The 24,823-nt window shown below is 41.3% G+C and overlaps 3 protein-coding genes across 3 annotated transcripts; all 3 read left to right on the top strand.

Annotated features, from left to right (window-relative positions):
* The first annotated feature begins 2,822 nt into the window (after nucleotides 1–2,822).
* Nucleotides 2,823–7,158, top strand: ptgfr (prostaglandin F receptor (FP)). The gene is made up of 3 exons (XM_030728170.1): nucleotides 2,823–2,982; nucleotides 3,424–4,232; nucleotides 5,801–7,158. Exons 2-3 carry the CDS (start codon nucleotides 3,438–3,440, stop codon nucleotides 6,110–6,112), a joined length of 1,107 nt encoding a protein of 368 aa, XP_030584030.1. The 5' UTR covers nucleotides 2,823–2,982; nucleotides 3,424–3,437; the 3' UTR covers nucleotides 6,113–7,158.
* A 1,972-nt stretch (nucleotides 7,159–9,130) lies between these two features.
* On the top strand, nucleotides 9,131–14,898 carry btf3l4 (basic transcription factor 3-like 4). Its single transcript, XM_030728325.1, has 6 exons — nucleotides 9,131–9,271; nucleotides 9,633–9,694; nucleotides 11,955–12,068; nucleotides 12,189–12,390; nucleotides 14,471–14,530; nucleotides 14,670–14,898. Exons 1-6 carry the CDS (start codon nucleotides 9,175–9,177, stop codon nucleotides 14,714–14,716), a joined length of 582 nt encoding a protein of 193 aa, XP_030584185.1. The 5' UTR covers nucleotides 9,131–9,174; the 3' UTR covers nucleotides 14,717–14,898.
* Nucleotides 14,899–14,912: 14 nt separating this feature from the next.
* On the top strand, nucleotides 14,913–24,636 carry zfyve9b (zinc finger, FYVE domain containing 9b). Its single transcript, XM_030727098.1, has 17 exons — nucleotides 14,913–14,983; nucleotides 15,101–15,513; nucleotides 16,905–17,701; nucleotides 17,852–17,951; nucleotides 18,081–18,283; nucleotides 18,401–18,512; nucleotides 19,952–20,074; nucleotides 20,280–20,435; nucleotides 20,558–20,782; nucleotides 20,862–20,944; nucleotides 21,081–21,185; nucleotides 21,263–21,413; nucleotides 22,070–22,150; nucleotides 22,383–22,545; nucleotides 22,811–22,916; nucleotides 23,002–23,181; nucleotides 23,963–24,636. Exons 2-17 carry the CDS (start codon nucleotides 15,450–15,452, stop codon nucleotides 24,122–24,124), a joined length of 2,811 nt encoding a protein of 936 aa, XP_030582958.1. The 5' UTR covers nucleotides 14,913–14,983; nucleotides 15,101–15,449; the 3' UTR covers nucleotides 24,125–24,636.
* Nucleotides 24,637–24,823: the final 187 nt, after the last annotated feature.

Here is a 24,823-nt window from a genome sequence, read left to right as displayed (position 1 = left end):
TCAAGGACCTATGACATTTGTGTAGCTGAGGTAATAGGAGATCAGTAATATAACACCCAAACCTCCAGATAAACACCTTACTATTCCTTTCTGGCATCATACACAGTTTATAAAATAAATATTTGCACTTTTTCTTCCAATTTCCACTTTCTGTCTCGTATTTTTACAGATGCAACTATAGACTCTTTTATGTAATTTATAAATACAAAAACACTTCTGTTTAGAAGAATGAACCTTTAAAGCAAGAGAAGCAGGCAGCATTCCTTTACATTTCAAGCATGATAAAACATTAATGCCCTTTGGTGTGTAACAATAATTGAAAAGTTAAGAAAACGACTACAGACTTAAACTTAAAGTTGATGAGGATCATTGTGATTGAAAAGCCAGTAAAACCATTTTAATGCACAGGTTAGATGAAAACAGTGACTGGCTGCTTTCGACAGTATATCAGTCTCATTGCATGGAGTAAAACTGGAATCCATTCAATTGTTTCCTAATGGTAATGTGGGTCCAGGATGAGGAATAACTGAGTTTACATGGACTTGTCTGACTCATCTGGCTGGAATCACAGATGATACTTAGTAACTGTTTCATTAAGCTGCTCCAGGCACCAGACTGATACAAGGAGATAGTATCAATCAAGCTTCAAGGATCTCTAAATGCATTCCCTTGGAAACCCTGGGAATTTTTTTTTTCTGCAATATGTGTGCAACTATTTTCTTCTTCTGCTACTATCCCCTTCCAGCAAATATTTCCTGTTAGAAACCTTTGCTCCTTTTTGTGACCAAGTAAGTGTGGAGCATGTGGAGTATGAAAGCAATTTGTACTCCCTCATGAAATAAATCACAAAAGATTAAAAAAGATCAAACTTTGCTCCCTGCTCAGACAAAACAGCACTTAGACATATTCCAACTGGTTGGTAGGCTTCCTTCTTGGCCAGGCCAGTGCTGTAACCATGTGCTGAAGTGTGTGTGAACAACTGCTCCTAACAGATTGTTGTATTTTGTCAAAAGTGAAAATCTCCAGGATTAGAATTTGCAGACAAACAAAACCTTACCCACATGCAATATATGGTAGGGACAGATATGGATTAGGTAAAGTGGTGACAAACTGGGGATGAACCACAGGAGAAGATGCAGTCTCTGAGAAAGACTGAAGAGGGGGATGTCAGCTGTACTCGTGGAAGAATATGAATGCTTAATTGCTGCTGACCTAACAATCTCCAAATATGTCAGCTTTTAATAAGCCATAAAACAGCTGTGGTTTTACCTTTGAGATAGGGTATTTGCTGTGTCTCCAGTGCATTTAAATGGGTAACAGCACAGATTTTGCATACTAAAATAAGTTTAACTAATTGCTGCATATATGTGGGGGAAAAAAGTCATTTAAATTATTTTGTGACTTCAGGAGTACCTAAAGGAAATCTCATAAACTGGATCAAGTGATGCCCCTAAAACCAAGAAGGGCCTTTAAAAAAAAAAGAAAAAAAAAAAAAGTGGAAAATCCGAGATTTGAGAGTTAGAAAGAAGTGATCTCAACACACCTCTGTAACCCTCTTCTTATCTCTGATTGGTTAAATCTACATATGCTGCTTGTCATCCAACACAAAGAAATCTCTGGTCCAACTGTTAGCAGTGGGATTAGGATAAGATGTGGGCACCAGTAAGAGGAAAAATGAGTTCAGTGATGATAAGATGACATTTACTTTTTTTCGGCTCGGAACCGTGAATCAATTTCAATCAAACTACCCACTGTCTCCATCAAGTACAATAATGTCAACAGTGCAACAGTGCAAATGATTATGGCCCTGGGTGGCTTAGTGGTGAAGCCGGCGACCACATACACACGCTGCGCTGCGGTGCGGGCGGCCCAGGCGGCCCGAGCTCGCGTCCCGCCCCGGCGCCGATTTGCCCGCGTGTCTTCCCCTGTATCTTTCCCCCATTTCCTGTCTCTCTCCACTGTCACAAAAAGCCTCTGTGGCCGAAAAGATATATATATATAAATAGATAATAATGTCAAGCACAACGTGTCGTTTAAATTACTTTTCAAATTTCTGAATAAAATCTTAAATAGGTTGTTGACAGAAACATGCATTCACTTATAAGGTCACTGACCTTTCCTCATCCATTTATTATGTGACTTTTATTGTATTCAGTTCACCGGCCTTTAGTTTGTTCACATTTTTAAGGTCATTGCCTTCTTTCTTGAGCAGACCTCTATGGAAAGCGAGACGCCTGATGGCAATTGAACAAAAATGACTTAATGTCCGGCTGCATTCTTCCCATGAGGGGAAAAGGGGGGGGGACCAATAATCTGAAATGCCGCAAATAAAAGGACACTGCCCTGAAGAGCCTAGCGCCTGGTCCAATCCAAGCCACCAGACAAGACTATCTTGGTTTTAGAAGACACTGGCAGCCTGGTAACGTTTTGGTTCATCTTTATGGGAAGTTTGACTTCGAATACTCAGTTTAAATGATTGTTGATAATTCGTTAAGAAAACGTGATGAGAGGCGACTGACACCGCTGATAACTGGGTAAGTAGTTTATATATAAACGATGGGACTAAATGGGGGCGTGAGGACTAAATACATAGATTGGTATAGAGACGAAAGTAAAAGTTTTCGATGAATTTTTTTCACACGTGGAGAGCCATGCTTTCGTTCATGGATAATTACAATAATTCAATACAATAATTATGTCATCTTAGTTTGGCAACCAGAGTGTTGACACACATCAAAGGGGACGAGAGCAGATTCTGTCTCAGGTGGACAGCCTCTTGGGGTGCGTCTGAGCTCACAGCTCGTCTGTGCGCTCTCACCGAGACTTGGCACCTGCTGTACGCAGACGGAACAAGGTCTGGAAAATTGAGGAGCGCGGGACGCTTAATGACATAAACTGCCGCGCTGACGTCTCTCTTTTTTTTTCTTAGAAGACAGAGAGCCAGGGGACTTTTAACTTATGTTGCCGAAGAGAAGAAGTAAGGTAAGGAGTTATTTATTGTAGTTAACAAAATGGGGGCGTTTTCGATACTAAGACTAAGCTCGTCACTTGGAGGAGAGTAGCGTCCACTGCACTTTGGTGCGATGTGATCAGTTTGATCCTGTTGGAAATGTAGGAAATATTCGAACTTGAATTGGAAAAGCGGAAGAAAACGGATGGGTGGATGAAAATACCCGTCATTATTCCAAATGCCACCGCAAAAGTTGTTTACCTGATGAAAAGCCCCAACTGTATGTGTGGGCTTTGTTTTTGAATAGTGTAGACTCTTTATAGTAAAAATAAGATTTTATTTCGATTGATTTAAACTTGTCTCTGAACGATTCCACCGGCTGTCCGAGTCAGTCTCATCAGTAGATTTCATCCAAATCTGCATTTTGATCAAACTGAATCACACAAACATTTTGTATTTGCCTTCTCTTTCAGACTTAATTCCAGCCATGTCAGCTAATGGGAGCTCAGAGTCCGGCTGCAGGTCAGAGGTCAGACCCACCAATAACACCTGTTTCCAGAAGGAACTGTCTATCACTGCATCTGTAATCTCGATGACTGTTGGCATTTTCTCCAACAGCCTTGCTCTGTTCATCCTACTTAAATCCTACAGTGGTGTCCGTATCAAGTCCAGGGCCTCCTTCCTGCTATTTGCCAGCAGCCTGGTGATCACAGATCTGCTGGGTCACCTCATTAACGGATCCCTGGTGATTTTTGTCTATAGTGCCGAAAAGAAATGGGAAACTTTTGATCCTTATCAAATCATATGCAGCATCTTTGGGGCATGTATGGTGTTTTTTGGCTTGAGCCCCTTGTTCCTGGGAAGTGCCATGGCTGTGGAGCGCTGTATTGGAGTCACCAGGCCTATCTTCCACTCCACAGTGTTGACTTCGCACCACATGAAAAGGCTGCTTGGGCTCACCTGGCTGCTTGCTGCCCTGGTTGCTGTGCTGCCCGTAATGCTGTCGAGGCCCTACAAGGTTCAAAGTTCCAGGAGCTGGTGCTTTTTCCATATAGAGGAGACCAAAGACTGGCTGGATCTGCTCCTGCCACTGTTCTTTTCATTGCTGGGGCTCCTGGCGCTGCTGCTCTCCATTGTCTGCAACACGCTAACAAGCTGTGTTCTAATACAGGCCAAACTGCGCCGCAAGCATCACTGCAGAAGCACACCTTATCACATAGAGATGATCTGCCAGCTCTTGGCTATCATGCTGGTGTCCTGCATATGCTGGGGCCCATTACTGGTAAGACCTCTTCAGCACACCTTTAACAGCTATGTGACAGTTAAAAACAGCTATGTTAGCACATACCATTACTTTTCTGATCTTTAAACTATATCTACTATTGGTCAGCGTGTTCAAGATGGATTCTGAACAACAGTAAGTGCAAAGTGCCAGTAAAATGGGAAGAAGAACAGGCAGGTTGGTATCAGTATGAAGACACATGAGTGAACAAAAGAAAAGGTTGTTTTACTTTTTTTCAGAATTACGTATTGCTGTATGTTTGCACTAAATATGATGGATTTAGAGGCACTTTAGAAATAATTCCTAATTTTTCCAAAGGTCTACACTGTAAATTCAAATTTAGTTTGCTTAAATGGGAAATCATTTACTTTAAGAAAATGTAAAAATAATTTGACTCACACAAACTCTGTAAAATATTTAAGTTAAGAAAGAACATGTGCCGTTTCAGTACGCTGTACTTTTTTTTTTAAAGGAGCGAGCACTTGTTGTTTCTCAGTGCGATCAAATTAAATCAAGCTGTTGTGACTCTAAAACTGTAACTCACATTATTGTACTATAGTCACTCAACAAGACTAAGTCACCTGACTTTAGTATAATAACTTTAGAATAAGTGCACGTAATATAAGTTCAAAATGCTAATAAACAATATCAACATTATCTGTATGGAGACAGAGATCTTTTTTTTTTTAATTGCAACTGTTAGCAAACCTAACACTGCTTAACTGAAGATCTGAACAACAAACCACATCACGCACACATACACACAGCATGAAGACTGTGTGTATGTGAAGAACATTTTGGTTGGTGAGAAGGGTCATCATAGGGCAGACTCGCAAACGAAGGTGGTTAATAGTAACGTGACCCCTATAAACTAGAGGTGATAGAGCAGAGTGCGATAGTTGATGGATGATTTCGGTTGAGAGGCCCTTAACAACCAGAATGATGTGGAGATGGGGTAGAAGAGGGATGCAACAAAAGGCACATCATTGGACAAGAGCATTGCAGTTGAGAAAGAGGAAAAAAAACAGAGGTGATAAAAAGAAAAATAAGCAGAGATAATAGCATTTTATCACCATTAGGAATGGAGGCAGAAAGTGAGGAAACAGATCTTGCTTACTGAACATGAGCTTCCAGTAACAACAAACATGAGCGTGTGTGTGTGTGTGTGTGTGTGTGTGTGTGTGTGTGTGGGTCGTTTCAAGCGAGTTCTGTTTGTCTGTCTTTTCATTTTGAAGGGGTTAATATGAACAAGTTTGTCTCCACTTTCATCGCTGCTCTTTCCTCAGCCTGTGATCACCATGTAAAAGCTGTTTGATGTTAATTCATTGTACATTTGTGGGAAAACAGTGAATGTGTTACTTATGGAAGTGTGATGCCAAGCAATAGATACCATCCATCTTCAAGAGACAAGCTGGAAAATGCAGCAGCTGCTTTCAAGACTCTTTCAAATAATTATGGTGTTGAATTATTATTCAAATTGAATTTTTTATTTCTTTTAAAATATTTATTAAATATTTAGAATAATTGTTTTTCTGTCATCTCCCATCACTCTGTGACCGCTCCACTAGATCCATGTCACCATTCTGAGTACTAGAGCCACAGACGAGTCTCCGTCTTTTAGCCTGCTGACTATACGTCTGGCTACGTGGAACCAGATCCTGGACCCGTGGGTCTACATCCTCTTGAGGAAGGCTGTCCTGAGGAAAATCTTCATGCTGCTTCAGGGCTGTTGCGGCTCAAAATTTAACACCCTGCACCGGTGGCAGCGCAGTATGCTCCACAGCTCAGTGGAGACCAGCAGCTCCAGTGCTGACCCGCCTGACTGCCGCTGCCTCAGTAAACTACCTGTGCGTGATGTTACCATCAAATCAATCACCTGAGCCCTGTCCCGAGTCTTTAACTTGAGAACTCGAAGGTACTGAAAAACAAAAGGAAATAAAGTCTTTTGGAATATTTAAAGGACACCCAGAGCGCTCATCCTTGAACAAGGCCGATGTCCGTTTTCCAGTTTTAAATTGATCCAGATCGAGAACAGAAATTCATTGGATTCTTCCTTTGCATGTGATCTTCCTCTTTGTAGGGTTTTGTGAAATTGTGGTTTGGTAGTTTCAACGTAATCTTACAGACACACTGACAGAAAAGCTACCAACCACACAATTACACAAACTACACCATTTTCTTGTAACATTTGCAAAACGACCACCATAACTTGTCAGTATTGTTGTGTATTATGGGATTGACTGTTTGCTCTAAACTTTTAGCTCTGCTTTCTGCAACAAAATCTGTCTCAAACTGTCACAAGGTTCAGAATAAATAACAGTCACTGTTAAGTTGTAGACGTTGTTTTATTCATTCTGCCTTTGCAGCTCCAGCCTGTAGACTTGCACTAATATTTATTGATTGTGTTTGAGTCTTCTTTGACCTTACGTGTGAATTGTTAATATGATAAGGATTCCAATATAATGATTTAATCATTTAGCTTACATGGATATGCATGACATTTTCTTATTTCTCTGGATTCTAGGTGGAGCTGAACACAACAGAGTGTGCAGAAAAATGTAATAGACAGATAGCCAAACATCTCCACATTGGTCTTGTCTATTCCAGATGTCGTGCTTTGTTCATGCTGCTGCCATGCTCTTTTTTTTTTGAGAGAAGAGGCTTCTTCCTGGCAACCCTGGTGTCTTACTTACCCATGGAAGCAGTAAGGGTGTACTTAGATTTTCAAAGGACTGTATAGAGTCCTGTGAAATCTTTCTTTTTCATAGGACTGTATTAATTGGTACAAGTGTTTTGTATTGAAAGGCTAGTTGATGTTTAAAACAAGCTTCTCCCTTTCCCCCCCCCCAGCACAGCAGAAAACTGTCTTGCTGATTAAAGAAGGATTACATTTGTCTAGTTGAGTGTGTGGAATTTCAGCTTTTTTAAATAATCTTTGAGCTGCTAACATGATGGTCGATACTGTATCAGCCTTTTAACTTGATAAGGCTGCTTTATGTAATAAAATGGACTAATGGTTGCTGAAAATAGACCTTGTGATGCCTTCATTAATAATCAAGTGTACACACACACACACACACACACACACACACACACACACACACATATATATATATATATATATATATATATAATTTTGTATTTTTTTATTTTTAATGGTTCAGGTCTGCATTGTGCTTTTCTTTCAAAAACTTGTAAAGAACGGTCACAGTGAGGTCTTGAACTTTTTGATGCACTTATATAATGCTGTATTCACGTGATCATGAATAAAATCAGATGCTTTGAGACAGTGGTCTTTTGGTAGCACAAGGTGCATTATTACTCTGTAAATGTGAATTTTTTTGCACCATTGATTCTGTATCGTACCACATTTTTTTCACACACACACACACACACACACACAAAAACTTTTCGATGTGTTTGTCTTGAACTGTGCAATAAAATGGAAAAACAAACCATAAACATTAAAGAGAAGATGATGAAAATATGTTGTTCTAATGGGCTGTAGTCAAGATAATGTGACTTCATGGGGAGTTTTTCTCCACCCAAAACTTCTTTTGAGGAGAAAGCCTGCCGGGCTTTGGCCTCATGGAGTCTGAAATATGGCGCTAGAATCATCATAAACTAGAGATCACTGGTTTGTTATAATAATAAATTATGTGTTTTAAAACAGAATTGATTTTGCTGCTTTTTGTGGGCGATGAGTGATTTTAAAACTGCATAATAAATGTAGGTATTAATTCTCATAAACTGACATAACAGGAATATGAGATACAGTCTTTACTTTGAGTGTCCTAATTTATATCAATATGACATTTTTTTAACACACTGATTAATTATAATGGAGCACTATAAAAGTCTACTGGCAATTCCCCTCCAAGCTCAGTGTGTGACCAGGTTCCCCGTTGTCCCATATACGGGCCCAAAATTTGATTGACTCTAGTTTTCAAACACAGAAATGGAAATGGACTGGCATTTACATACTGTAGTACCTTTCTAGCCTTACTGAGCACTCAAACTCCTTTAGCCTATGAACCACATTTAATCATAGATTATTCTGTTCCCGTTATCTGCCTGTCATTCATAGTCAGGCTTGAATGACCAATTAACATGCATGCTTTTGAACTCTGGGAAGAAGCCGGAGTATCAGGAGGAAAGCTAGGCAGCAAGAACATGATAACTTCAGACAGATAGGCCCTATCTGGGGTTTAAACCAGAAACCACTGCACCACCACGCCACACATCCTCCAATATTTGAATCTCACAATAAGCATATGGCTCAAAAAGAGATGCATTAGTCTATGAATACTCTCCTACTGTAACCTAAAATTGATTGGAAGGCAGAACAACAGCTTAAAAAGGGAATACTTGAGTAAACAAGCCTGTTGCACACGGTCATAAAAATAAACTGTATTTGCAATGACAGGCCTGCAACCTGCATTTTGTGTTTGTGTGTGTGTGTGTGTGTGTGTGTGTGTGTGTGTGTGTGTTTTGAGTTAGATTTATCAGAATTTCGGCAAAAGTCCCACACACGCTACTAGCGGCCACACACTGATTTTATTAGGTTCTGTCATCCCATATGTGACTGATGATTTACTATTAGAGGTCTGAGACATCACTGGACCTCATCATACTTTTATGGCCATAAAATCTTCTAGAATATTGAAACTGAATATAAAGAGGGAATATTTATGGGGTCATTTTCTCACGCTCTAATCCAATCAGCTCATTTTATGAGGCTTCTGTTGTTAGTGTTGTTAGTGTAGTTTAAAAGGCATCCTATAGGTGTCAGCACGACACCAAATCCCTCCCGCTGGTCAGAGACGAAGAAGGGGGAAAAAAAATAAAAAATCCATATGGTGTGTGACGTCATCTCTTCCTCCTCACCTCCATCTTTCAGCGCCGCATGACTGTGGATACAGGAGCAGGTTTGTTCTCGTAGATGTTGGCTTGTGTGAGCTGGGTGCGGTGTTTGCAGGAGTGTGGTTGTTGGCTTGCGGGCGCAGCGCGACTGCCGGCACGGGCGGAGCAGCGACACGGTGTGTGTTCACTCTGCTGGGCCCTGTGTTGTGTTTTCATCTCTGCAGATGTCTCACACACGCACGCACAAACTGAGTGAGACAGTGTCTGCTGTCAAGTTGTTGTCAGCTCCAGTTAACGTCGCATCAGCAACATCTAATTTTCGTGTCTCTTTAACATCTGTATTGACTCACCTTGTTAATAATAATAATAATAACGTGTTTGTTTTGGGGGGGGTTTTCTGCCTGCAGTTTTGCTCATATTGTTGCGGCTCATACACGACAGGGACAGCAGCAGCAAGCTAATACTTAAGTTTTTTGTTTTGATTTTTTTAAAGTTTTTTTTTTTTTTGTCTTTATCTTAATTTTTTTTCTTTTATAGTTGAGAACATGAACCAGGAAAAACTGGCAAAACTTCAAGCCCAGGTGCGGATAGGAGGAAAGGTGAGTTGTACTCATGAAGGGATTTTGATTGTTGACGTATTTGTGATCGTCGAGCTGTTAAAGTGTAACCAAGTACTTAATAGACAGGACTGTTATTGTAGTTCTGCAACTAGTGGTTATAATTAGCAACTAATGCCCTTATTAACTTCTTCATTAATTCTGTTGCCTTCAAGAAAATGAGCAATGATTAATCGATTGGGTGATCAAAAAGAAAAGGAAAAAATGAATTAAGCATTGCTTCAGGTGCCTATTAGCTGAAGTCTTAAAGTTCCAAAATATGAGATTCTTTTGTTTTCTTGTTTTAATGCTTTTCCTAATCTTAAACAATCAAAAAGCTAGATCAAAACAATTTTCTTGCCTCATTCTCTTCTCACATACAAAGTCTTGATTCATCAGGCCCCATCATAACTTAAAGACCTCATACTATCATATTATCCCAACAGAGCACTTCTCTTTCAGACCGCAGGCTCACTTGTGGTTCCTAGAGTTTCTAAAAGTAGAATGGGAGGCAGAGCCTTCAGCTATCGGGCACTTCCCTGTGGAACCAGCTCCTGGTTTGGATTCAGGAAACAGACACTCTCTCTACTTTCAAGTTTAGACTCAAAACTTTCCTTTTTGATAAAGCTTTTAGTTAGGGCTGAAGCTTATAGTCAGGTGACACTGAACCATCCCTTAGTTATGATGCTGTAGGCTCAGACTGCTGCAGGGCTTCAGGTGATGCACTGAGCACTTCTTCTTTCTTATCTCCTCTCCCTCTTAGTCTGTGTTTTGTCCTGTCTCCCTGTGCCCCCCCCCTCCCCAACCAGTTGTGGCAGATGGCTGCCCGTCCCTAAGTCTGGTTCGGCTGGATGTTTCTTCCTGTCCAAAGGGAGTTCTTCCTTCCCCCCATTGCAGAGTGCTTTCACACGGAGTTCCTTGATTGTTGGGTTTTCTCCAATACTGTTGAGTCTTTACCTTACAGTATAAAATACCTTAATGCAACTGCTGTTGTGAACTATAGAAATGAACCTGAATTGAATTCTCGAGGACAATAACAGGTACTTCTCATTGTTTTCTGGTCTAAAATGACTGAAAGTAATTGGTAGTTGCAACCCTAAAACCATTTTGCTTACAAGATGTTTACTATAAAATATGACTAGAAATCATCAAGGTTTTCTTTTAATTAGAACCTGGCTGATTTATCGGTGGGCTGATGTTGTCAGCTGATAATAGCTATTATCATAAATTAAAAAAGTAAAGACGAGATGGGAGAAAGATGGAAGCTTGTTTCTGCCACTGGGGGCAATTCAGGCTATTATCTTTTAATTTCAAGGTATTAACTCAAACCGCTGAGAAAATAACTTGAAATTTTGAGTTACTAAGATGAAATTTTGCTATAATAACTTGAAATTTTGACTTAGTTCTGCCAGTCAGGAAGCTGGTAAAAAAAATAAATAAATAAAAAAATCAGTGGCATAAACAAGCTTCCATAGAGAAATACCCTTCAACCATGTTATGAGTGTTGATGCTACATAGTTTGTAAACCAAAGGGCCAGTATAATAGAATATTAGAGGTTTAAATCATTGCTGGTAACAGTCTTATATCGATCGGGTTCTACTTTTAGTCCTCAAATGATTCAATCATGAACAGATTAGTTGCCAGTTAAGTTCTGTCAATCAACTAATTGATTAATGCATTATTGGTTTTGTCTCTAATGGCATTCTTGGGATTGAGTTGGTGTATGCGACTTATTCTCCTTCCCACTATGACTTCTAAAACAAACTAAACCATAATCTTTAAGTTTTATAATAAAGTGAATGACACTCTCATTGCCCTTATGCCCTTATTACAGGTGTGAATTTAAAACCGGTTTCAAAGTTGTCCAGTCTTATTAGTGCTGACATGTTTTGTGTCACTCATTGCAAAACAAGATCATGACAGTTGAGGTTTTGGACATCTGTTTGTTTTTGCTCCTTTGCCCCCCCCCCCCGCCCCCCCCCCCCCCCCCCCGGAAGGTTGAATTTTGTTTGAAGACATCGTTTCATTCTGTAAAAGATTAAACGATCATTAATAAATGAAAATCATTAGTGGAAAGGTCATTTATAGTGTGATCAGTATGTGTTTCATCTTGCCCAGCAATGAATGGTAAGCAAACAAAAATCAGCCAGGGGAATTTGACACTTTCTGTCACTATATTTCTTTTCTTCTAGTTCTGGTTACTACTACTAGTCCCAGCCTGCTTCAAGTCTGCATCTGATTGTCTGTCTTCTGTGATTTCAGGGCACTGCACGCAGGAAGAAGAAGGTGGTTCACAGAACTGCAACAGCGGATGACAAAAAGCTTCAGAGTTCACTAAAGAAGTTTGCTGTCAACAATATTGCTGGAATTGAGGAGGTACACTGATATAGGTTAATGTGTGGTCCTGTAGAGCTGATGGCTCTTTAGTTTTTCAGATGTACCAATGAGCAGTGTGTGTGTGGACTTGAGAGATCTTGGGTGATCTTTTCTCCTCAGGTGAACATGATCAAGGATGACGGGACGGTGATTCATTTTAACAACCCCAAAGTTCAGGCCTCTCTATCCGCCAACACCTTTGCGATCACGGGCCACGCTGAGAGCAAACAGCTGACAGAGATGCTGCCCGGTATCCTCAGCCAGCTGGGAGCAGACAGCCTCAGCAGCCTGCGCAAGCTTGCAGAACAGTTCCCTCGGCAAGGTGGGTCCGCCCGGAAGCCTTCCGGACTTTGGCATCACACGCAAAACCATGAAGATGATTATTACTTTCAATTATGCATTTCTATGCATTATGTATTTCTTACAGTGGATTCAGAAAGTATAAGACCCTCTCTTTGGTCTTGGAGGCTTAAACTTAAATGAATGAAATTGCAAATTTTCCCATTAATGTACACTCACAAGCCCATAGTGACAAAGTGGAAATGGCAACGTTATGTGCAACGTATTTACACCCTCATTCAAAAACATTTATAGCTTTTGGTCTTCTTTTTGGTAAATCTCTACTTCTTTGTACACTTGGATTTGTGCAGTTTATCCAGTTCTTCCTGGTAAATGGCTGATTCTAGGAACCGTCTAGGTGGTCAGGTGGCTCCTGACCACTGTGCTTCTTGGAACAGTCAAAGCCATATTATCATCAAAGAGGTCCAATGAGAGCTAAATGACCTTGTGGCTTGTTTTAGTCTTAACATGCAGTGCATGTGCGGGTTTGTGTGCTTCCAAACTGCTGAATGACCCATTAGTTCAGTTTGCTACAGTTGGACTATAATCAGGTTCTAGACACATCTCACATGTTGGGTTATTGATAACCGATTAACAGAAAAATTAAATGTTATCAGTTTCAAAGAAGTTAATTGTGCAAAATATTTTGCATACTTAAGATTTTCTTCTGGAAGATAATTTAAAGATTTTAAAGATCTTTGCAGATCAGCTAAGGGCTGGTGTAAATGTGCAGTCACTGGCCAGTTTATTAGGTATATTTGTTCAACTGCTCCTTCACACAGATATATCAGCCAGTTACTTGGCAGTAAGTCAGTGCATTTAGGCATGGAGACATGGTCAAGACGCTCTGCTGAAATTCAAACCAAGCATCAAAATGAAGAAGAAAGGTGATTTAAGTGACTGAACGTGGCATAGTTGTTAGTGCCAGACTGAGTCTGGGCTGAGTATTTCAGATCAACTGGGATTTTCCTGCACAAAAAATCAATCTCTAGGATTTACAGGAATGGGCTGAAAAAGAGAAAATATCCAGTGTGTGCCAGTTATCTGGTTGAAAATGCCTTGTTGATACCAGAAGTCAGAGGAGAATGGTCACACTGCTTCAAGCTGATGGCTGTTCGAACCGGTTGGTAGAAGGGCATCTCTGAATGCACATGTTGAACCTTGATGGGCTACAGCAGCAGAAGACCACACTGGCTGCCGATCCTTTCAGCTGAAACAGGCTGTAGTTCATACAGGCAGTAAAAGATTGTAAAAATGTTGTCTGGTCTGATGAGTCTCAGTTTCCGATGTGACATTTGGATGGTAGGGTCAGAAATTGGTGCAAACAACATGAAAGCATGGATCCATCCTGACTTGTATCACTGGTTCAGGCTGCTGGTGGTGTAATGGTGTGTGTGTGTGTGTGTGTGTGGGGGGGGGGGGGGGGGGGGGGGGGGGGGGTTGGCACACTTTGCCCCTGAGTGCTAACTGAGCATCAATTAAATGACCACAGTTTATCCATCTTCTGATGGCTGCTTTGAGCAGCATAATGTGCTTTTCATGAACATAACAATGAGTTCAGTGCACTCAAGTGGCCTCTACGGTCACCAGATCTCAGTCCAGTAGAGCACCTTTGGGATGAGGTGGAACTGAATATTCACATCATGGGCGTGTAGCCGACACGTGTGACATGATATCATGTCAGTATTGACCAAAATCTGAGAAATGTTTCCAGAGACAAGCAGTGTCTCCACGTGCCATCAGTATAGCTTCAGTGCTCCTTGGCATTGATTCTCCAAGTCTCTGGGACTCTGTTAGAGGGATGGAGATCATTCTTCTGAAAGATATTCCCTCATTTATTGTTTAAACTAATGGTGGAGAGTGCTAACATGGTGACACCAAAGGCCACCGCATATGATTCACAGCTCATGCCTTATGAACGGGGGCATTGCCAAATTGGAAGACCAATCTTGTAAATTAAAGAGATGCTACATCATAGGGTAACGGTGATTATTCAGGACAACTTTGTATTAATTTGCAGCTAAACTGTGTTTTTTTTTTTTTTTTCGTCTATTTCATCCTAGCTCTCGATAGCAAGGCTCCAAAGGCAGAGGACATTGAGGAAGAGGATGATGATGTGCCAGGTATGCAGTGTTGCATGTATAAAAAGGCAGAAGAAATACCTGAATGCAGACTGCGAACACAGCTACACATGTGCTAAACTACACAAACTGTAAAACTTCCAGTTTAATTATTTAATGCCTTGCTTTTGTTTCTCTGTAGATCTCGTGGAGAACTTCGATGAAGCGTCAAAGAACGAGGCAAACTGACACACAAGGTTCATGTGCGACTGGACTGAAGTGAAGCCAAAAGCCTCCCTCTGTGTTTTTGAGTCCAGCTATACGGACATATCAGTCACTAGTTCCAAAAATCCCAGAGACTTTTATATGATTCGATGACCTACAGATGTCCGAGTCACACTGGCTTGTATAATAAAAAAAAACATAAAACAACCAAACAAAAAAACTCTCCCATCTGTTAAATGTTAAATCCCTTCCACATGGTCAGTCATTATCAGGAGTACAATGGTCTTTAAAGTAAGTCTTAAGACATTTTTTTTTGTTTATAAAACAGAATAAAGATGCTTAACGTTTTTTAAATGATGCTGTGGTCATTGACAAAATGTTCTAAATAATGGTTTTTGTCAATTAAAGAATTCTGTGCAAAGGATGTGGAATGATGCTGACTCGCTGAAGACTTATCAGTTTCCTACAGCGTGGCAGGCCGTGCATAAGGCTGGATTTTCATCTTTGACATCATAGCTCTGTTGTCTTGGCTTGTACACCGTCCTGCGGGCTGTGTAGACAGCAAGCTGGGGAGGGACATTTATGCACACCTCCTGAGTTTCTTCAAAGAGCTGCAGAGAGGCACGGGGTAGGAGGGAGATCACACAGAGAGGGGGGAGAGAGAGAGAGAGAGGCGAAATCATCCCATCCTTCGCTTGTGAGCAAGGCACTGCTGCTTGAATCCATTTTCCCCTGCGCTCACATGTAACAGGATAAGATGTTGAAGTTCTTCACTGCGCGGGATGACGAGAACGAAAGCCTTTTGGGAGCAATAACTGAGGGTAAGACGCTGTATTGCTCTCGGTGGGGTGGGGATGCTTTTACTCCCATTCATTGCTTGTGAGTGTGTGTGTGTGTGTCAGGGAAAAGAAAACGCTGATCTAACGCTTGGCTGCGAGCTAAGACGGCAGCATCGGAAATGCGCGTGCGCGTATGTGTGCGCGTTGCGCACTTTGGTGTGAACACACGGGCTGTTTACATACATACTCCTCTACAGCCTCAGTAAGCGTCACCTCAGTCAAGTGTCCCGGTTGATCTGGTGTAACGGGGTGCGGGGTGAATGTCGCATTGCCTCCGGCCTCGGTGCCTGCGAGCTGATTAAACATTTGCACGTGTGCTGAATGCGTCACTGTCCCGGGAAGTGAGCGCTCAGTGAAGCGGATCGGTGCAGGCAGGCAAGCCGCTGTTTCGGGAAGTCTTCACTTTGTTGCCTTCAGCAGAAATGATGCCGCCAGCTTTTTTAGGATGGGCTTCTTTTGTAAAGGAGCTGCAATGCAGTTTAAGAGGGACACTTAGTTTAATAGCCGTTTTTTTTAGACGTGACTTTCCATCGAATACCCAAAAACATGACGAAAACGCTTAGGATTTGTATTTAAACCAAACAGCCCGTTTATCCCCTTATACCCGGGGTATCATTCATGAAACATCAGCTGTGCATACATCAACTCGCTTTGCGCTGCCTACTGCTAATGTACTGGGAAGGGCATTGAATCAGTAATTGGCTGCAATTACTGGAGGTATTCTTTATGTAGAGTCTTATGGAGAAACCTTGAATGGAGTAATTGCAGAATCACACTGCTTACTTGCATATATTTATGCTAAAACCTGCAAGAAACGCAGTACTCTCAGCTGAGCATCGTTCATTTTATCATAATATATAATTAATGCATACTTGTGTGTGTGTGTGTTTGTGTAACATAAAATGGCTCAATATAAAGAAGCAGCAATGGTCTTGATCAGGTCACCGGCCACATCTGGACATTTTTACGTTTTACATTTTGCGAGATGCTGTACAGACACACTTAAACACAAAATTACTGCTGAACTTTTTGTTCTCTGGCTATGTGAAATCATTAATCTCTTCTACAACTACCACGGGCTATTTTGTTGAAAGAAAGCAATTTAGCAGAATAGTGTGTGACCAGGAGACACACCTCAAGGACAACCACACTAATGCTGCCTTTAGTGATGACTGAAATCTATAAAATGTGTTTGGGGTAGATAATAAATTACCACCTTGTATTTAATGGACACTTAGAACATGTGAACAGCTTTTCCACCTTAATGAGCAGGCAGTGGATGCATCATGGTATGTGTAAGTGTGTGTATGCTTGACAGAAAGAGAGATGGAGATGTTGACTCTCCTTTATTGCTGGTGATATCATCGAAACAGATGAAGGAGACAATCCGTCTCTTCAAGACACCAAGCACCACTGGCTGAACAGACCCTGCCTCCTGGTGCTCAAAGATGGAGATGTGTCAAAACCTGTCCTGGGCTGTAAAGAAATCAGAGCGCAGTCTCCATCTAAAGCCACATCAGATGCTACACTCAGAAGCATATCTGGACCATGTGAGCAGAAACCTTATGAACATCCCACCAAGTCTGCTTCCCAAGTGGAGGGTGGCAGCTGCACTGTGACTTCCATCTCCACTTGGGGTGAAAAGGAGTCCTCCAGTCCCCTAGTGTTGAGCCCAGCAGAGGCCGCATGGGCAGAGGAGGAGGAAGAGAAGAACAAGAAGTCTCAGGTTCTCCCATCAAAAAAGGAGGACTCTGTGATTGAGGAGAAGGAGCGGGAGGAAAGTGGGCTGGAGCAGCAGGATGATTCTTGCAGCTTGGAGGCGACTGTAGCACCTTCTACTCTGTCACAAGAGGAGACATGTAACAGAGCAGCAAGGGAGCTCAGGAGCCAGTTCAAGATGGCCATATCTAATGGGGAAGATCAGACAAACACCAATAAGGCCTGGGCAGCCAATGGTGAGGGCGCAATGGGTGACTGTGCTGCTCCTCCGGTGGATCTTGATAGCACGCCCCAGACGAGCCCTGCCGGCATTCTGTCCAAGGATCGAGGCACTGTCCTTGGGGAGGTGGCCCCAGTATGGGTCCCTGATGCTGAAGCGCAGGTCTGCATGAAGTGTGGAGTCAAGTTTACATTCACCAAGAGGAGGCACCACTGTCGTGCTTGTGGAAAGGTAAAAATGATTTAAAAGTAAATTTTCTGTGCTATCAAATTTGAAGTGAAATGAAACTAGCGACTTGATAGTTTATGTGTGAAATGTATGTGCGTACTTATTCACCTGTGGTGTGTGTGTGTGTGTGTGTGTGTGTGTGTGCATTGTCAGGTTTTTTGTGCACTTTGCTCCAGTTTGAAGTTCAGACTTACACATCTGGATGGGAAGGAGGGACGAGTATGTGTTTCCTGTCATTCAACACTCATTAAAAGTGAGTGCAGTTTTTTTTTAAATTAATTAATTTTTTTATTATTGCTTTGTAGTTATTGTGCAAGGTTTTTTTTGTTTGTTTGTTTGTTTTTTTAAACATGCAGAAGTCATTCTTATATCTTCTCATCAGGGACATCTCCCAGGGGAAAAAGAAGGGTGTGGTTTGCTGATGAAATCCTCACTGACCAGCATTCGGAGTCTGCTCCAACCACACCAGTCAGGGGGCCCGAATTCTCACCGCTGATGAGTCGAATGCTGGGCGGGCCTGTTAAAAGTCCTGCAGGTTCACCACAGATAAGGAGAACTTTGAGGCCACATGGAACGATGATTAGTGTAGGTTCACCCGAAACATGGCACTTAAGATGGGCTACGTAGAAAATGTTGTTCTGTGGTTTAGAGGAAAATGAATGAGCAATGTAATCTCACTCCTCTGCTTCCCTTCACCTCCAGGAGGCCTGTGGTCCCTACGGCTGGGGCACCACAGCTTTAGTGAGAAGCTGCGCTAACCTCGTTCCCTTGGATGGCTTGCCACCCATACTCACCTCCACAGGAGTCAAAGGAGGTAGGACTAGCTCAAATTTTAACAGTGAAAGTTAAACTTTTTGTGTCTCCTCCTCAGATGCATGTATTTTCTTGCTTTTCACTTTTTTTTTTAATGCTTTCATGCCTTGCACAGTACATAGTGCAAATATAGAAGCTGGGCAACAAAGAAATAGGAGTTCAAAGCAAATTTGGCAGCCCATGGCAAAGTGAAAAAAAAAATGGTGTCTGATGTTGAGCAGTTTAACAGTTTGGCGATGAAGAGCAGATGGAGTACAGTGAAAACAGCAATCACAGATTCAGACTGAATAAATCAGTGGCTCCTAAATATTTTCTGCTCAGCTTCCTCTGACAGATAAAGGCTCTTCAAATGGTTTTGAAGCATTACCTATAGTTAACACAGAAATATAACTTCAGTGTGTGCCATTACTGCAAAAAAAAGTGACTTTGTAACTTGTTTAGTTTCATGCTGTCAGAAGTTATTTTTTTATGACAAGGAAAACTCTGTGATCTTGCTTCATAGCCCACCGTGGTGAAGCCAGCACATGCTTTGTCATGTTTCCTGGATTTTGTTTTGGTAGTTGTAGATTTTTAATCTGCTTTAGGTTTACCCAACAGTCCTTTCGCAAACCTGTCCATGTCTTGCTGGCAGTGCAGATGTAATTTTAATTTAGCCTCACTGTGCCTCCCCTGTAATAACTCTGAGCCCACCCAAGTGGAGCCAACCCTCCAATTTGAGAACCACTAACCAAAATTTGTGCTTTTTTGGCTTGATTTATTTTTTTTCTTTTTGGTAAGAATTAACCGCTGATTACTGCTGCTTATATTATTAAACTACATATTAAGTGCCCCTTTAAGGACCGAAGGGACAGAGTATGTATTACATGTCTGTGTTCAATTTCTATCCTTTAATCTGAAAAGTCAATGAATTTCACATTGCCAGATATTCATGATCTATCTACATGAGCCTTTATGTTAGCAGCTTGAAATCAAACTTTAACAAGAGCTCAAACATCTCCTGCAAAAAAAAAAAAAAAAAAAAAGCCACACAAACTTCTGTGCTCCTGTGCACATTAGGCTAATTTACTATAATTAATTTCAGATATTTAATTCAGGATCACCCAGCTGTCCTAGCTTGTGCGGATGACGCAATACTTTGTGCTAGTCTTTGTGATTGCGACCCCCCCCCCCAACATTTCATATGTGTGCATTGGATGTTCTGACTTACTACTCTAGTGCTGCTACTTTAATTTATAATGTGGACACAGTAATACCTGGTTAAACAGGGGAGTTCAACAGCATTAATAAAACTGGTCTGTATTAATAACAGCTACCTGCTTCTTGGCATCTTATTTAGAGCCACACTTGTATAATATTAATCTTTCACTGGGCTGTTTTTGGGGTGAGTAAGATTATAAAAAATGAATTTAAAAGATGTCATAATCTACTTTCCCCCCTCAGATTATACTGTGGAGGAGCAGCCCTCTGAGATGCTCCTTATTCAGGAGTTGGAGAGTGGGAGGCCGAAGCCTCTGGTGTTTGTTCTCAATGCTAACCTGCTTTCTATGGTCAAACTGGTCAACTGTATGTCTTTTTTCCTTATTTTTCACTGGTCATTATAAACCTTATAGAGAACTTAAAGTACACAGTTCTGATCATTTTTTGTTTGTCTGTTTTAAATAGAAATTTTAAATAGACAGATTGAACTTTTATACCTTTTACATCTTGTATTTCATATTTAAAATGTCCTTTTTTGCGACCCTCAGTTTGTGCTTGATTTGTTTGATAGATGTCAACAGAAAGTGCTGGTGTGTGACGACAAAGGGAATGCATGCTGTGGGGCAGGTGGAGCTGGTGGTGCTGCTGCAGTGCCTACCTGAAGAAAAAAGCTTCCCCAAAGACATTTTTAGGCACTTCATTCAGCTGTACAGGGACACTTTCACAGGTCAGAGACATTACAAGCCCATATGCTGAATATTGTGAGTCTCTGCTTAATGACTGTAGTTTTTTTTTTTTTTTTCCCCTCTTATAATTACATGTCTTTCATTACTTTCTGTGTTTCTTTAGGGAAGGTTGTGAAACATCTATCACTCTCCCTGTTTGGCAGCAGCTTCTTAGGCAGTCAGGATCATGCTGGTTTCCTGTATGTTCGCTCCACTCTCCAGTCCCTTCAAGGTCTACCTCTGCCAAATCAGCCCTACCTCTTTGGCCTGCTGGTCCACAGAGCAGAGGTGGCCTGGGCCAAAGCCTTTCCTTTGCGCCTCATGCTGCGACTGGGGGCTGAGTACAGATGTAAGCCAGGCAATTGCATGAACTCTCTGAGTTATAATGTTTCTTCTTCAGTTACCCACTTTTATGTCTCTTGTTCTAGTTTACCCATGCCCTCTGTACAGTGTACGCTTTAGGAAGCCCTTGTTTGGGGAAATAGGACACACCATAATGAGACTGTTAGTGGTGAGTATGCCATTTTGTAACATCTTTTGTGCTGTTGCAAAACCAAATTTCCCTGCAGCAGAAGTTTGGTGTCACAACATTTATTAAACGTCCTGCAACAGACGCTGCCTGTTTCTACCATCCTGCTGTGTTTCAGGATTTTAGAAATTACCGTTACAGCTTACCAATGGTATCGGGCCTCACAGTGGACCTAGAAGCTCATACGACTTGCATAAAGATACCGACCACTGGGTATAATGAGGTAATACTAAGCGTCACAGTGCATGTAGATTTTTTTTTTTTGTATCTATCTTTTACCATTGTTATCTCCCATGTTAGCTAATGAAGGCGCTGAATAAGTCCAATGACCATGTGCTGGCCATAGGGGCATGCTTTAATGAGACTGCAGACTCCCACCTCATCTGTGTGCAAGCAGATGATGGCCAGTACCAGACCCAAGCCATCAGCATCCACAATCAACCACGCAAAGGTAATATCACAGGATTCATTAGTTATTCCCAGCTAGGGATACAAGAGTAGGCCAGGACACATGAAAGCTTTTGCTCAACTATTTAAGCAGAACAAAAGAGGCTAAAATAATAGCTAAAAAAAATGGATATTATTTTAACAGTTTTGTTAAACAATGAGTAGCAGCTAAATGAATCGGTAGCTAAAAGACATGCACGAGGCTAAAACAGTGAACTTTAAGTGATAAATGATTAACAAAGTCTAACTGCTGACAGTAAATGTTCAACTGAAATCAGTCCAGAAAAAGCTGGAAGCAGAAGGATAGATTTAATATATAACTTACACATTTTTAATACAAGTCAATTTGCTGTACAAACTGAATGGATTCTGCACAACAAAAGTATCTTACAGTCCAATGTGCTCAAATGAAATTCGTCCACTGAACATATCAAGATTTTTCTGCTGAGGGTTAAATTGACTTAAATGCACTGGAGCAAAATTAAGAAATTTAGAAAAGAACAACAATGGTTCAAGTTGTTAATTGTAGCCAGTTTCAGTTATATGTCTCTAGGTGGCACTGCATGCACCTGTGGTTTTTGCTTTGTCACTGTAAAGACTGAGTATAACAAGACTGAAACACCATTCCTTCCTTCCTTCCTTCCTTCCTTTTCTTCCTAGTTACTGGCTCATGCTTCATTATATTCAGTAGTGCTCTGAAAGCATCGGCAGGATACTTGGCCAAGTCCAGCATTGTAGAAGGTAGGATATCCACTGAAAAAAGAAGCCAGGTTACTTTTTCCTCTGCTCTGAGGATATCCATCTTTTACATTTTAAGTAGAGCTTCCCTGCTTCGAAACTGGCTTATTCAGAATTTGTTGATCTTTGTATGTGTGTGTCTGTGTACATTTTAACAGACTGTTTGTCTAGGCGTGCGTCTCTCCATTGGTGTGTGTTTGTGTGTTTCTCCTGTATCGCTGTCCCCTCTCCACAGATGGACTAATGCTGCAGATCACCGTGGAAACCATGGTGGAGCTCCGCCGGTCTCTACGGGAGATGAAAGACTACACTATCACCTGTGGACGGCTGGACCAATCAGAGAGCCAGGAGCTTGTTTGTGTGCAGTGGGTGGAGGAGAAATGCACTGTAAATAAGGGGTGAGTGCGTCCACCTGTTTGAAGTTCAGGAAGGCTTTTGTGCTCAGCCCAACGGAACAATGTAACAGTTGTTCAAAAGGTAGTTTATGAAAATTCATTTGGTTTACCATGAGCAGATTAGAATTAGAACACAACAAAGAAGTACAAATAAAAAGTGCGTAAGAGTCCTCTGTAAACAAGGGAGCAGGTGTTTAATTATACACATTTTCAGTCTATTTTAAACTGCATTTTCATGCAGTCGCCTACTAATGTTTGTGTTCTCCAGCATCATTAGCCCCATCGATGGGAAATCAATGGAGTCTATCAGCAGTACCAAGATGTTTCAGAAGTCAGAATACAAAGAAAACGGAAAGATCATCCGCTGGACAGAAGTATATAAAATGATCTGCTAAAAATGTCAGCATGTCCATGTGAAACGGCCACTCCTCTTTACTTTGGTGTGAATATTTTGTGCAGGTGTTCTTCCTCCAGAAAGGTGATCATCCCAAAGGAGGAGTGACTGACTCTGCTGAACACAACCGGCTAACGGAGAGGATCGCACGGGCATTTTGCTTGGCACTGTGTCCGCACCTTAAACTGCTGAAAGAGGACGGGATGGCTAAACTGGGGCTCCGTGTCACTTTTGACTCCCAAGAGGTCTGAAAAGAATTCCAGTATAACTAGTCAGTGAGCTCTGTAGCATTATATTTCTACCAATATATCAGGTTAAAGTGGCCTTGTTAACAGATGTGAGCCATCCGCCTCCTGCAAGGTTACACCAAGAATACTGGCCTAAAATTAAAAGAACAAAATAGTCAGGGTTCTTTTTATTGTAAAAACTTAACACTGCCCAGGTAATTTAAGCAGAGCTCATTTTTAACATTATAAAATGTGCTCATTGGTCCACATTATTCTCTGGAAAACACATTTTTGTAAGTCCAACAGAAAAAGAAGAAAAAAAAGACACTAATACAACAATGTTCACAGTCCAAGTGAATGTGTACTAGAGTAGGGTGGAGGTAGCAAATGTTTGGAAAGTCTTAAGAACGGTAACAGCAATGACTGTGTGCCAGATCATGTACAGTATGTGGTAATTAAGAACGATTTACCTAAGCTACCATATCATAGGCTAGACGTGTTTGCAGTCTGTGGTCAATAGACACATCATCTCAAGAATCCTGACAAACCTCCACCCACTTCTGGAAGGAACACAAGCTCAATTGTGAAATAAACACTGTAGAGTTGTTTTTCAGAATATGAACTATGACTACAGCAATACACACGTCTTATGGAAAAAACTAGCCTATAAGTGTGTTTCACTAGGCAAGAGTTGAAATGAAACGCACGAATCATATGCTGCTTAGGAACAAAGTTTAGAACACCATGCCCTGTTTTTGTTTTTTTTTTTTACTAATTAGCGGCTCATTTGTTATTTCAGGTTGGATTTGTGGCAGGGAGCAACGGGCAGCCCCTCCCAGCTCAGTACCTCAATGCGCTGAATGGCGTGCTGATTCCCGTCATCCACAGCAGGGGGCACAAGAGGGATGGTGAGCCCATTGTGATGGAGCTCATTTTTTACATCATGGAGAACATCACTTAGAGCACCCAGACTTTCTTCTAATTTGTCTTCTTAATTCTGACCACTGCTCCATCTCCAGCACTTCTCACCTGTTTAAGGGCAATAAATGCATTCCAAAGGCAAACTGGATCACATCCGAGTTCTGCATCCATCTCATTCAGGAGGTCGGACTCTGTGGTTTTCTGATCTCGCTCTGCCCAGCCACAATCAGGCTATGCATGAAACCTGTGACAGACCATTAGATCAGGGTGCAGCTCTTGCACTGTAGTAGCAGCTTCATGGCTTGAAATCATTAATGTCACAATGTTCAATACATATTTTCAAATGAAGAATACCTTTAAAGCGATAGCTGGATTCAGCCTCGTGACCTTAAAGCTAATGAGAAAGAGAATGACTTGGAGTTATGCATTAAATCCAAATAGCAGTTTCATGCACTCTGAATGAATGCCTAGAGAATGTTTTAATATTGGATGAATTTTAATTGACTGCTCATGAAATGTAATGTCAGCTTGGAATTAAACTTGCAACAATGACTGAGTTCCTGCCCATTGCCCCAGGACCTTCAGCACATTTACTTAAGTACAGTTCCTTTTACAGAAATATTGCTAGAGAAACTCAGAAAGAATATTTTTTTTCCCCCTAACATTACAGCCGCTTATGCTCTATAAAAAACAAATCATTCCTAGAAATCCTTTGGACTTTTGTTCCTTTAAGACCCAG

Source organism: Archocentrus centrarchus, chromosome 4, assembly GCF_007364275.1.
Source record: "Archocentrus centrarchus isolate MPI-CPG fArcCen1 chromosome 4, fArcCen1, whole genome shotgun sequence".
NCBI lineage: Eukaryota > Metazoa > Chordata > Actinopteri > Cichliformes > Cichlidae > Archocentrus > Archocentrus centrarchus.
This window is presented reverse-complemented; position numbering and strand designations above follow the sequence as displayed.